Raw genomic sequence first — 14,131 nt, forward strand, 5'->3', positions numbered from 1 at the left:
ATGGAAATTACTCTTTGATGTGCACTAGGAAGAACAGGAAGCCCAGGATATGGCTGGAAAAGGGGCATGCTGATAGACAGACTGTACCATTCATACTTCTCATTACGTGGGAACCAAAGAAGCTTTTCTAAGCTTGCCTGCTCCAGGAAATAATGGAGGAATGTGCTACTTGCATTAGAACCAGGCAGGTACTAGACGTGTCAAGTGTATCACACAAAATTGCATATCCAGGAGTGAGTTACTCCCAAAAAGGCTGTGGGTCTCTGGCGTGTCTCACCAGCACAACTCCAGGCTTTTGACACATTACCTCAAGAGTCTCTTCTTAAGAGCAACATCACACCTGTGACAGATTTAGTGCTCAGCTAGAGTTTGTTAAAAATATAGCCATTAGTCAAGTCTGTTGCAAATAAAAAGGGGAACAAAAGACTGGGAATGTAATTAATATTCAAGTAAAATTCAGTTCTCTTCTTTGAAGGAAAAGTGAAGCACTGTTTTCAGTTTTCTATCCAGCTATTTTAAGCAAAGCAGGGTATCAATGCTACAGCATTTATGTTATATTAAAATGGTTTATACATAACCAGCTAGAAGAAAAATGGAATCAAGTAGTAGTTTTTTAATCCTTTAATTAGGGATATTAACTGTTTTAAAGTAGTCATGTGTTCAAACTTCAGGTCATGCATAAATTACTATCTCTGGCAATGTAATAATTTTTTCAGCTTGTGTAACACCACAGATCAGTATATCAGCTGAGTTTGCAATCCATGTATCTGCCAGTGACTTAATACTGTTCTATTTCCTTACCAGAGTTAATACTTAATATGCTTTTATGATTCATTCCAGAATGTCTCACTCTCCATCTTTTGAAGTGTTAGTTACAGTAGAAGTGAGAGAAGGTTGGCCACACCTATGGCACAAACTTTTGCTCTGTAGGTATTAGTGATAGTTCTTAAGCAAAATCATCATCACATTCAGTAGCATAAAGGCCATGAAATCTTCACTGCTGAGCAGCTCTCCTCAAGTGTACTGGGAGTCAGGCTTAATTACATGCAATTTTATAAATGCACTGAAAGAAGTTCTTTCAATTACCATCTAGATTGCAGCTTTAATAATTCCTTGAAATGAAATTTAGCGACCAAGCCAGTTTAATTAGGTAATGTTTATTTTACATAGAACAATCTCCAAAGAATATTTAAAAAACCCAATCTAAATACTGATTTTATTGCATTTATTTTCTTACAAAAAAAAAAAAAAAAAAAGACAGGCACAATTTAGGTATTCAAATACTTCAAACTGAACAACTGTTCGCTATTCAGATTTCCCCAATACCACTCCAAAGGCTGTGAAAGTAGAAAATGTCATTTTGCACGAGGCAGTAGTGCATTTAGTAGGAATGAATCGTAAAATATATTTCTGTGAAGCAAGTCGTTATTGTCACTTTATAATTACCTATAAAATTTTTTGAATTGCACAATAAGTTTGCTTTGCAATTGACAACTGCCACAAAATAGGCCTAGTATGTAACTAAGTATTTGCTCAAACTATCCCTTAGAAACAAATTAGGTTTTCTTTTGGTAAATACTTAAAGTCTAGTATCAGCTATATTATATATCTGAGGTAATTTTAAAAATGTTTCAATAGGAAGAGGTTTATATATTTAACTAAATTCAATTTCTGCCTACCTTAAATCTACACAATAGCTGTGTGTCCTAAAGAATATTTTGATTTTAAAGTACCAACACCAATGAAATCTTGAGCTGTTTAAATGAATCGATTTCTTGGTTTTCTGTTTTGTTATCAATGCTGAAAAGGCACTGTGTACATTCTTCTGAACATTTGGTGTTTTAGGGTGTGTTTTTAAAATTTAATAAGTATCCAATGACAAACTTCAAATGTTTATAAGCAAAAAAATACTGAATAGACTTCCCACTGATTGATGAAATCCATGATATCTGAAAGTACTCATTTTCCATAGAACTTTGTATTCAACAAGAATATGAGCAAATTCACATTCACTTTAGCTTTATCAAACATTTTCATTACAGCCACACCTTCATACTGCATCTGAAGCAAATCCTGAAATGAGAAAAAAGTCATTAGTGTCTGTCTAAATCCATACCTTACAGTAACAAGATGTGATAGACATCACCAACTCCAGGTTCTTCATAACTTAAGCAATTGCAAGCAAATATTGGGATACATGTAGTAAACATTACGTGTCCTCTAGATCCTAAGCTACAGATGGTCAGTAACAGCAAACCAGAAGAATACTATTTTCTGTGTATTTCCTTTTTTTTTTTTTCACTGTTTCCTGCTTGCCACCTGAACTAGCGCGGAGGTTGATTTCATGTAGTTGCTCCAAGATAAACATTAATTCAATGCCCATGCCCAGCATCCTGCAGAAGTTATATAGTTACTCTCCAGTTAGCTGCTGCACTGTACTGATTGACTGGTTCATGGATACATGTGAAAAAAATATTGAAAAAGCTTGTAGTTATGGGAAACACAACAGCAGCTATATAGCAAAGTAACAAAATTCAAACCTGGAAATGGAGCTGCACTTTTTCCATCTCGACTCCTAAAAATTTTGCTTTGATTTCAAAGTCACCCACTTCTTCTCCAGGTGTGATATCAAACATCACATTCTTAAACCTTGAAACAAGAAAGGTAATTGAATACATAGGCTGTATTCAGAGACAGTTTTGGTGAAAAAGCCTGCAGAACATAGAACTTTGACCGCAAGCAGTGTCATTGGTGTCAAAAGAATCACTCTATCTCTCCCTGCACTGCACTCCATACAGTGTCTTCTTAGACTTTCTGGTAGTACTGGTAGTGTGAAATACAGAATTCTGAAGTCTTTTGTACTAGAAAAACAACTCCCAAAAAAACCCAACCCCAAAAAAACTCAAACAAACAAAAAAAACCCCCCAAAAAAAACAAAAAAAAACCAAAAAACAAAAAAAAAACAAAAAAAAAAAAAAAAAAAAAAAAAAAACAACAAAAAAAAAAAAAAAAAAACCAAAAAAAAAAAAAAAACCCCCCCAAAAAAAAAAAAAAAAAACAAAAAAAAAAAAAAAAAAAAAAAAAAAAAAAAAAAACAAACCAAAACCAACCTACCAACTAAAACCAAAAACCAAACCAACAAAGAAAGAACTCAACAAAACAAGACACCAAAAAAAAACAAGAAAGGTCTTTGGGAAGTTCAGTGTACAAATTCGATCCAACATCCAGTGGATAGAAACAGGACAACCATATTTTCCTTCTGCCATGCCAAGCATCTCCTTGCAGGTATATATTTGCCTCATGTGGCTTCCTCTACCTGATGAATCTACTTGGGGAAAAAAAACCCAAAAACAAAAAAAAACCTGAAAAAACTTTTCCATGCAGAACGTGGATGGGAAGGTGCAAAGAATGGAAGACTTTCACTAGCACAGCCTCAAAATGGAAGAATACAAAAGGGATGTTAAACCACCACATCCATTCACCCTGCCATAGTGAGGAAGAGCAGAAAACCTGAGGTTTACCAAGTTCCTTGAAAGTGACTGGTCAATATATTAAAAAAGATTGCTACAACTGCATAGAAACGTGGTCATTAATAGCGAGTCTGCTGCCAAACTTGCAATTGTCCATGTAAGACGGTGCTAGCGCTGACTTGTTAACATGTTTTCCCAAGGTAATCATACAGCAAGGTACAAAGTAAAAAAAAAAAAAATTACAACAATTAGGCTGCAGCTTCCTTCTGAGTGCTGAAGTCTGAGGCAATTTCAGCTGTGGCACAGGAAATAGTTAAGATTTCTTTTATCAAAAGCCAGGCCCCTTCGAAAATGTTGATTAGAAAATGCTTGGAATTGGTTTGTATTGCACTTACTGATTGGTTTGAAGATCTTCAATTTCTAGGATGACACCTTTTTCATGAAGTCTTGCAGCTGTGTACTTTAGTGAGGTCTGTTTCAGCTTTTTGCTTCCCTTCACCTCCTCTTTTCCATCTAATTTAATTGACCTCCGTGAATTTCTGGAAAAAGAACAAGAAAACTAGCTTTTGGTGTGTTTATCAGATCCTTAATTCTTCAGCCATATTTAACTTTCTTTCACTCTTTCTTGAACTTCTCTAGAAAACCAAAATTAACATCTCAAAAAATCTAAGAGCTAGAGGAATTTTTAGCATGCAGTGAATCATCTAAATATCTTGCCAGTGATTTTGAATCATCTTTTAGCACTTCTTTCAATTCTATTGTGATATGCAACACTGATTCTAGAGTCCACAATCTTCAGTTTAAAATAGCAATTTGTAAGCTTAAGGTGACATAAATGGTAAATACTCTGTAATTAGAGTTAATTTTTGGTTTAATGAAATGTGCGCTAGGAAAATTCCTGTTCATGTCAGTAAAATGTTTTCATTTTAACATTTTGGTGGCATTGGTGGATGGATTGCTTTCAAGTAACTCCATCATATCTGAAAGGTAAAATTATTTAAGCATTTATTTTCCCCTTTTCCATTCTAAAGACAAACCCCAAACTTTGTAAAAAAGGAAGAAACCAATAATTACTTCCCAAAGCTTCATGACCTCAAACTATGCACATGGATCTGCAAAGCAGACCAATTAAATATATTGAAAACATCTATACGTCTCTTTACATAGACATAGACTTTTCTTTCTCAAAGGCGGTCTTAAATAAATGCAAGACTTTAACATCCAGATGCTGATGCAGTTTACAAGTCTCACGGACCTTTTATAGATTGTCAATCTGTTGGAACCAAAACTTTAAACTACAGATTAACACCTCCTCTCCCCTCTTGACAAAACACACTAAAAGACACATTAAAAGAAAGAAAGACTCAACTCACTTTCTTGTTAAGTTGTCTAAGCAAGTTTTTATATAGGTGTTGTAATAATTAATTTGTTCCTCATAAAATGCTGTCTTGGAGTTAAGTGCATTCAAAGTCTGCTGGAGTTTCACCAGTTCAGCTTTTCGATGATGTCTGTATCTTCTTTGATTCCGGATATCCTAAAAAAAATTTATGAATGCAATTGTTTTATTAATTTGAAATTCTAAAAAGCCTCAGTTCATTACCATTGCAATTTGTAATTACAAAATCTGACTTCATTACTGAGAGAAAGCACAGAATTATCCTGTTAGTTCTTACAAGAACAGTACCTGTAGGGAGTACTACATTACTACTCATATATAGAAGTGGTGTTGAACTTTGCTGTGCTCTACAGGGCCTAACAGACACAGAACTCATACGAAAAATGTCACTGTTGTGCTAAAGATAGTTCAATATACTAAGGTTCTTATGGCCAGAACGGGTTGTGGATGTGGAACAGGATTTGTTGAGAACAGTCCCTGTGCTTTATCAGCATCAGGATGGGCACGACATTGGCCCACTATTCTTGTGTCCTGCCCAACCACAGCAGATCATTGTTAATACCGGTCAGATAATACTTCATGGGGGTTTAAGACTTTTGAAATCTTACCAAGACCACAGCCATTCTTAATTGAAACACCACTGAGCAATTCCAATTACTGTTAAAATATACAAAGTTATATTGAAACATTACAGAGGAGGAGTTACATAATCATCAGCATCAAATTCAATATCAGATTCGGATAACAAAGGTTGCAGTTTTGTGTCATTCATTTCAGTTATTCAGGAGTGTACTGTCTTTCACTTATTTTGTCAGGGAATGAAAACAATTTGCTTGGTATGTGGATACTTCAATAGTTTAGGGTAGCATTCCCTGAAAAATATGTGTTTTCCTTCTCTAATTGGAATGGATTTAGGCTAGATGCTAAAAAACACTGATATACAAGAAAACACTCAGTTTACCTTAGCAATCTCATTTATAATTTCTTGGTACTTAGTCGCTGAAGACACTAGTCCTGCTTGTTCCAATGTCCGGAGATTTCTCTGAATTTTCCTTTTCTTTTGTTCTATTGGTAGCTGCCCATCTTCAAAAACAGACTGACTGTGCTTCATTTTCTCTGGAGTTTTGGAATCTAAGATGGCACGTTTTTCTACAAGTTTCAAATTCTCAGATTCCTGGGGGCGGAATAAAAATCCAGAACAGTTATTTTCCGGATTTTGATAACTGTTAAGAGTTCAAGTACATTGGTTTCTCAAGTACATTGAATAGGGGATTATCAAGAATCAGGGTGCAATCTTTATGTCCTGTTACCACTTGGTCTCAAAGTACCCCATTTACTGTGCCTTTGGGCATACCTTAGGTATGTAGTGACAACACCAAGACACACATTTGAATTAATCAAAATGTCTAATTCAGCCAGGCTCAATGAATTCACCAAGTTGTGGGAAGACTGTCCAGATCTCACAGGTGTTTCCTACATACACACAGACACTGAGGTGAACTAAAACTGGCACATTATTAAAATGCAGTTTTGTGTGTCAGTGTCTATGGAAAGACTTCAACTGAGTTCTTCCCACTCAAATCCCGTACTAAGGATAGCAGTAGATACCTGAGATTTGCTTGTATAGGTTAAGCAAATAAACTAAAGGGTCAGGCAAGTTGAGTTACAAAACTGAATTTAATGAGGGGGGGGAAAGAGAGTAGAAAGATTCACCTCAGGCTATTTGTTGTATTATAATATAGGAGAGAAAAGACCATGTTTACAAAAAATGTAAAGAAAAAAATACTCAATTCACATTCTAGTGACTCCAATACAGCAAGAAAAAATATTCTAGTCTAGTCTAGCTCACAGCAAGACTTATATTTTGTTTCCCTCTGAAGTTGTTTCCAATTATACAGTAAAAAAACCTCAACTATACAAGTCTCATATTTTGAAGACTCTAAATCTGAATAGTCTAAAACTGTCAACAAACAATTTCATTGTTATAATGTGATGGAGAAAGCTGTCAGAGATCTGTTAAGGCTTTCAAATAGCTGTAATAAAATACTTCCTTCCCTATTCAGGCACAGTATAACACTTACCTGTTGTGCAGTGGCTGGTGTTTCTAATATTTCTAAGAGTGTATCCCCTGGTTGTGTTCGTATCACATCCACAATGAGTCTTTTGGTCCTTTTGAAAAGGATATGTAGATATTACAAAACACTCACCACTGTATCACTTGTACATGTCATTCGTTTGACCATAAAAGTAGTAAACTCCCCCTTTATTATGGATTATTGGTAAAATTTGGTTTTTAGCTTTGTATGTTTCACAGCTTTCTTTAACATCATTGAGTATCTGGTTTCTACACAGAATAGACAAATACATGTAAGCTTCCCTCCATTTATTTTAGAAAACAAACAACCAACTAGCACAGTAAAACAGCTTCTGTTAATAAAATACAAGCAACAACTCACATGTGGATTTTAATTGTGTTCGTGACATAACAGCAGACAGAAATGTGAAGTTTGAAAAGCCTGAGCTACTCATCATTCCATTTAGGGTCATATTTACTGAATAAAGTGGAAATACACTCAGAACTGCTGAACTTTGAAGGAATTTTTCATTTGATGCAGTGCATTTATGCAAACCACTTAAGGACAGATACTTCTCTAGCGACAACAGACAAGAAGCATTTCCTTGCTAAAAAAGGGAAGCTGCTACACCCCGATATGTTAACCAGTTCTTTTCTTGGTAAGAATTTATCTCATTCCTGCTGCCTATTTCTTCATAATAATTCCAAGAATATCCTGGTACAGAATTATATTAATTTAGAGGACAGGATTACTGAAATAGCTCATTGTTCTTAACAATTAACAGAAAATTAAAGATGCAGCTTAAGTTTCCAAGGAAAATGTCTAAATATTGTCAAAATTTCTATGATAGAACCTAATAGTTTAAAGTAATAGTCTACCTAGACTATTTCAGAAGTAAAACGTCACACCATTGAACAAATCCAGAATACTTATTTCTGATTAAAAAAGCTCAAACAGCTTAATAGATCAGATTTTAATTACAGCCCATGTCTGCCCTCCTAGTTATTGATGCTGTCTTTCCCTTTTAATGTGATTTTTTGCCTTCACACACATGGGGTACATATAAGCACAGTAACAGAAGAGAGCAGCATCCTGTTCTCTCCCTTTCTCAAATTGTACTAGAATCTTAAGTCGGCCAATCCCTTTTCTGGATAGCTTGAAATAATGTCAAAAGATGGGTGACAATAATGTGAAACGAAGCTCTGTTACATAATTAATTTTTACTATAAAGTAGCTTGTATTCCAGAGTATCCCTGTAGCCATTTTTTAATTTGTTCCCAAGACAGGAGAAACACAATTTTCTTTCCTGGATAAAAGCATGCAGCATGCACTATTCCTGCTGAAGTAACAGTTACATTCTTTTCAAATGGCTGATGACAGTATATCAGGAAAGTGTTTATTTTTGAGGGGGAGGAAAGGACATGGTAATACTGTTTGACCCTTTTAAGTGTAGGCTGCTTTTCATCTCTGCTTTCCCAAGGCTGTGGCATTTTAAAGCAGAGTGCTTTTACAGCTTCATGAAAAAATGTTTCCTAGATAATGATGCAGTCATGCTCAAAACATAAGATGGCAATATGTTTTTTTTTTCCTGGAAAAACTGACAGTTCTTCTGACTTTTGGAAAAGTTTGAGTAGCACTGAACACAAACTGTCTTTTGAAAACTGAATGCACTCAGCACCTCAGAAATGCACTTAGGCAGGGTAAACGTTTGAAAAGTAGTATTTAAAAACAAAGAAGCAATAAGCATTGCCAGAATATAAATGCTTGAGCAAAACTTACTTTATCATCAAACTTTTGAGATCCTGATCTTCACCTTCTCGTAACTCATATTTGCTTGTTAGGGACAGTGAAATCTCTGTTTTTGCAAGTTGACTCAGTGTGCTTTCCCTGTTGGGGTCATTGGGATCAACAGCTCCTTCCCCTAAAAGGAAACATATTTTACTCCAAGTTTTCAAATTTTCCCACGATTCAGTACATGAAGCAAGCAAGTACCTAGATGAATCACTGTAAACAATCAGAAATATTAAGCTTATTATATAGCACCTCCACCTCCTTCCACTTAGAAGCAGGTTTTTTTTTGGACATTGAACAATCAAAACAATAACTTAGCTATTTATAAGCCCAGTTACAATATTTTTGGAAATTACACCAATCCTTGCTTTTCAGGCTCCTGATGTGCAAAAGACTTTAGTGTTGTCTTCTCAAAGAATAATACAAACAATGTAACATCCTTTATCCAAACATGAAGTGATAATGAAGAAACAGAAGAGTAGCAGCTATGTTAACGGGCTATTCACTTGAATGTTGGTGTTATCCATGACTCCTAGCTACTTTCTAAACAGTTTTCTACAATACATGCAAATTAAGTACCAGTCAAACGCATTACTTTCTAAGAAATCTGCATAATTTTAAAAAAGTAATTTTTATTTGGATAGTTAACTATCAAAAGAAAAAATGGCTAGTTTTAGAATTCTCTATATACTTTTTCTAAGTTTCTACCCAACACTAGCAAATCTTAAGACCAGATTGTTAAAAACAAATAATTTGTTTCCTCTCTGCACAAGTGGATCATTCAAAATAGTAGTAATGTTTGGATTTTGAATCACACATTAATTTTTAGAGTGAATATTGCAGTTAAGAGAAAGGTTCAAATTTAAGGTGCAATGTTACAATAAGTGTTTGGAAAATAATTCTGTAGTAAACAGAGAAGCAGAAGCTATTGCTCTGAGAGAAACAATAGTATTTAAGTCAAGCCTGTGTTGAATTCTGCCCGTAAAATGAAGTTACCCATAAAGACAAAAAATGGCATACCAAGGAAAGATTCTATATCAGGAACAGGTCCCAGACCTTCCAGCAATTCATTCAGCAGGTCATTAGTTTCAGGGGCAATGGCATCCTGGTGTTCCAAAAGCAGCTATAAACAAATGTAAATGAAGTCATCATCCAGAAAAAGCTTTCCTGGGGTCTTTATACTTGAAACTAAGTCTGGAAACTAAACGTTGAAAAACACAGACCTATCGTGATCAGGATTATGGAGGACCTTCCCAAGGCCAGGAAGCACCCTGGATTCCAGGCTAGAGTTTAAAGCTGCCCTTGCTGTAAAACAGCTTGTATTGCTTCTCCAGCTATTGTCTCTGGAGTGCTAAATATCATGGCTGAGCAGAAGATGTGCAATTCCAACTAACAAAGTCCTACCCATCACAGAATAAAGGATGATAATCCCAAGCAGAGCATTTTGCTGCTGCATCCTTAACACCCAAAGGAATAAAGACAGTGTTGATGATCCATAGAAAGACACCTATTTTCTGTATATCCATTCCAGTAGCTTGCAATGGTGTCAGTGATGTCCTTTCAGAAAGGACTGTATCTTCTAAGTGAGGAACCAGCTCTGCAGCACCCACTGCACCACCCAACAGGCATGTCACGCCAGTCACTGGACTCACTGAAAGGACGAATGTTCACGTATAACTTCTGGTCATTACCTGCAGACATAGGTCTGTTGCTTCAAAAATTAAAAGAACAGGCACAAAGACAAACCAGAAAGGATTTTTTAGTAGATTAGGTTATTAGTTTTCACTTGAATAAAACTAACTTATAGAGTGGCCTACTGTGAGTTGGGTGTCCTACCTTTTCAGTATTTGAGAGAGATTCTTTGTGGTGTTCATGGGCTTTTTTTCTTTTTTTTTTTTCTTTTTTTTTTGATGGGGGAATGTTGTTGTGGTTTTTTTTTTTTTTTTTTACTTGGGCAGGGGGACACATAGGGGACATATTGCAAGGCAGGAAACAAAAAGTAGTATCCCAGTTGTAGGAGAAACATGTGGTAAACATTTAACTTACAGCCTATTAAGTCATGCTTCAGACTGCAGTTATTCTGCTCTTTACCCATAGTAAGAACAGGAATGATACCACAGCATCAATTTTTCTAAATCTGATGTTGTCATCTGCTTCCAACAAGCCACATGACAGAATGCCAGAGCCACAATATACAATTTCTATTCCCAAAGGCTTTCCTTCAAACTGCTTTCACTTTCTTACCCAAGACAAAAAATTGTTTTAAAGTTAGAAATGCCACATGAGATTGGAACATAATTGTTCTTTCCCCTCATCAGAAAGTGTTACATACTAATTATTGTTCAAGATGCTGCTTTTGCACGAAAGCAGCATTTGCATTTTTCCTAGGGAAAGAAAATCTCATATTCAGCTTCAGAACATTTTAGAGATGAAGAAATTACTTCAAAAATAAGAATGAAAACTGAGCTTTCCCCAGAGTGTCAGCTGCAAATATTTGATAATCTGTATGCTATAGTCCATTGACTAGTTTGTTCTGATTGACTTACTGAATGGGTATTGATAATTTCTTCAATGGAAATATATATGACAGGCTTGCTAAGGGTCACCATATCAGAGTATTCATCAATATTGAATTTCTCCTCTGGTTCAGGAACATCACATGCTGCTTGAAAAAAATTCCTAAGAGAAAATGAGAGAGACTTCAATAATTGTCCCTTATAAATTCACTTTATTTAGCCTGCATTAAAAAGCCACAGTCAAGTCTTTGACATGCATTTTGTTTCTCTTATAATCCACAATCTAACCTCAATGTTTCAAGGAGGCACCACATCAATACAACTGATGAAGTCTTCTCTTTCCTGGGTCGCTGGTGGAAGACTGTTTTAAAGGGGTTGGGTATTTTCCCCTACTTATTAAAAAAGGTAAATTTTAAGGACTTAAAGAAGTATCTATTTAATGGCCTAGCAATTATAAAAGGACTTCTCTGTTATTTTATGAAGGCACTTCACAGTATGAGGTGTGCTGAGAAGGAATTGATTGAAATAGATGCACGAAATTCCCATTTGTCCCACAAATATTTACATTGCTGTTAGGCAGAAAATGAGGTGTTCAAGATGAGAGAAAATGCAGTATTGTTTATAAATATAAGAACCCTGAGAGGAAAAAATGCAGTGTGGTTGAAGTGTTACTTCAGTATGACTAGCATGCACATGGAGTACTGAGACCTGCTTCCCAAAACGACAGCTGGTGTGTCTCCAAGCTACTACTTCTTCAGGGATGTGCACACACAACCAAGAACCAGCAGGGTCCTCTTGTAGAGAACCACTTTGTTTTCTAAGTAAGAAGACTTGAAATGCAGCAGCTGGGAAAAAAGGGGTTTTGGATGATGCCTATAGGTTTGCTCCAGGAGCCATATTGTGCCAGCCCTATGGTGTTGAAGAGGGTACGTGTTTCAGTTCACAGCACCTTTAAAATACTGGAAAAGAATAGTTGAAAAGAAAAAAAAAGTGGACTGAGATTCTTCACTTTGGAAAGGAAAAGCTGGGGACTACACATCAAGTTATACAAAATCACAGTGGTATTGCATGGGAAGTGTGCAGAATTCATTAATCAGTCAAAAAAATAATAGCCAATAGGGTATGCAATGAAACTGCAGGAAAATTTTAATTTTAACCAACAGGTAGCAAACTTCTAAATATTGCTACAGGAGGAGCTGTGAAGGCAGATGATCTCAAAGGCTTAGGAAGAGTGTGGACAGATTTCTGCACAAGTTCATAAATGCAGAGTAAAAGATCTAGGCAGGCTTTAATAGCTTTGAGCATCCATAACATTGCTAATATTGTTCCAAAGGGGAAGAGGCAGCTCAGAGCAGCCACCGTTGGTGTCTAAGAAGGGCTTAGTTAAATTACAGAGCATAGGCATACAGATATTTAAGTTAGCTTAATTAGGAGAGGGATTCTTCCTTTTGTAGCAATCGAGGGCTGACTAGAGCAGTGCTCTTTAATTTGGCATTTGTTATTCTAGCTGTAACACTTTCTACCTTATATCTTCTTCATGTTTATGTCATGCCCTTAAATACTTCATTAAAATTACTAAGTTGAATTATCTCTGTGTCCATGGTTGACATCTCTCAAGGAAACCCATTACATGAACAGTGCATTTGCTTTCACAAAGGGCAGACATTAAAGACAGAAATTCTGAGTGCAAGTTCATTACAACACTCAACAATACCACAAAGTAATAGCAATGAATGGGCAGTAACCCCAAAGAAATTGTGTCCCAGAATGTAGGAAAACATGCAGTTTCCTATGACTGCAAGATAAAATAATTATATCTATATAGAATCTGTGAGCAAAGATGAGAGAATAAAAAACAAACCCTACAACTTTTTCCTGACAAATATTTGTTTCTTCCTTAGACAAAACGTTCAGATGTCCTCCCTAATCAAAGCAGACATTGATTCTTCTGGATAATGAGTTACCACAGTCTGTTCCCAGTCTGTGTTTGCAGTAAAGAACGGCAAGCAAGACAGCAGAGATAATATCAAATTAATGCACAAGCTAAAATACAACCTGTTACTCCTGCTCCTGCTTCTTTGTCAGTGAGAATTTCTCTTTGCCATATCACTCAACATTTTTAACATTTTGAACAGGAAATTCCTATCAACAAGGAGTCCACCTCCCTTACTCATCCTACAGGAAAGCTCCTAGTCTGTAGGTATTTGTAAGGGCTGTGCATACCTGAACTTCTGGTAGGTCTGTGAGAGATAAGTGTTCATAGATGACAGATGTTCGCTTTCTCCTTCAAAGAGTTTGTTAGAAGCAGCATGCTGGAGAACTTTTGCCACACAGCCTAGGTTCCTCCTCTGGTCAGGGTGTATCTGGCCCCCAGCTGTGATATCAATTATATCAAAGCCATCAGGAGCAACTATGGCAGGGTTCATGTAGCGATAGTACAGAAGGTTGCCAACAATCTAAAGAAAACAGAGAAAAAAGTTAAGAGATCTTCCTTTTGCATACAGGAGTGACATCTTACAAAACATGACCAACCATTTCTACTTCTAAATTAGACCATAGGAACAGGTGCTAGAAGAATCCTTAAGATGCACATTACCTATGGGGCTAACTGGAAGAATCTCTTACATGATACTCCTCCTACAACACCTGGGAACACCAGTTATGGAGTTTTACAACCACATTTCAATTTGATACTGGCTGTAGTTCAGCTAATGCAAGACATGGAGTTAAACACAAACACAACTCTTCTAAATTTTGCAAGGTTCCGCTCTCAAGGTCATTCTTTGAAGTGCTGCAGATAACTGGCAGCATTTAATGCACTCACTGATAAGGGGATCCATTACTTCTCAAAGAGACTGTACTGCAGTGCAGCCCTAGAAATCT

At 36.1% G+C, this 14,131-nt stretch overlaps 1 protein-coding gene across 2 annotated transcripts in view; it reads right to left on the reverse strand.

Moving 5' to 3' along the window:
* Positions 1–1,242: 1,242 nt before the first annotated feature.
* The window catches only part of IQGAP2 (IQ motif containing GTPase activating protein 2), a 122,724-nt gene continuing 109,835 nt past the window's right edge, over positions 1,243–14,131 (reverse strand). For both annotated transcript variants that reach the window (XM_041486072.1, XM_041486073.1), the window contains 10 exons: positions 13,472–13,704; positions 11,279–11,411; positions 9,753–9,855; positions 8,721–8,862; positions 6,948–7,035; positions 5,828–6,040; positions 4,844–5,004; positions 3,866–4,009; positions 2,541–2,649; positions 1,243–2,073 (listed from right to left, as the gene is read on the reverse strand). In XM_041486072.1, the coding sequence (XP_041342006.1) occupies positions 1,960–2,073; positions 2,541–2,649; positions 3,866–4,009; positions 4,844–5,004; positions 5,828–6,040; positions 6,948–7,035; positions 8,721–8,862; positions 9,753–9,855; positions 11,279–11,411; positions 13,472–13,704 (1,440 nt within the window). In that variant the 3' untranslated portion in view covers positions 1,243–1,959. The remainder of the gene's footprint in view (positions 2,074–2,540; positions 2,650–3,865; positions 4,010–4,843; positions 5,005–5,827; positions 6,041–6,947; positions 7,036–8,720; positions 8,863–9,752; positions 9,856–11,278; positions 11,412–13,471; positions 13,705–14,131) is intronic.

This window comes from Pyrgilauda ruficollis, unplaced genomic scaffold (assembly GCF_017590135.1).
Source record: "Pyrgilauda ruficollis isolate IOZ18807 unplaced genomic scaffold, ASM1759013v1 scaffold74, whole genome shotgun sequence".
NCBI lineage: Eukaryota > Metazoa > Chordata > Aves > Passeriformes > Passeridae > Pyrgilauda > Pyrgilauda ruficollis.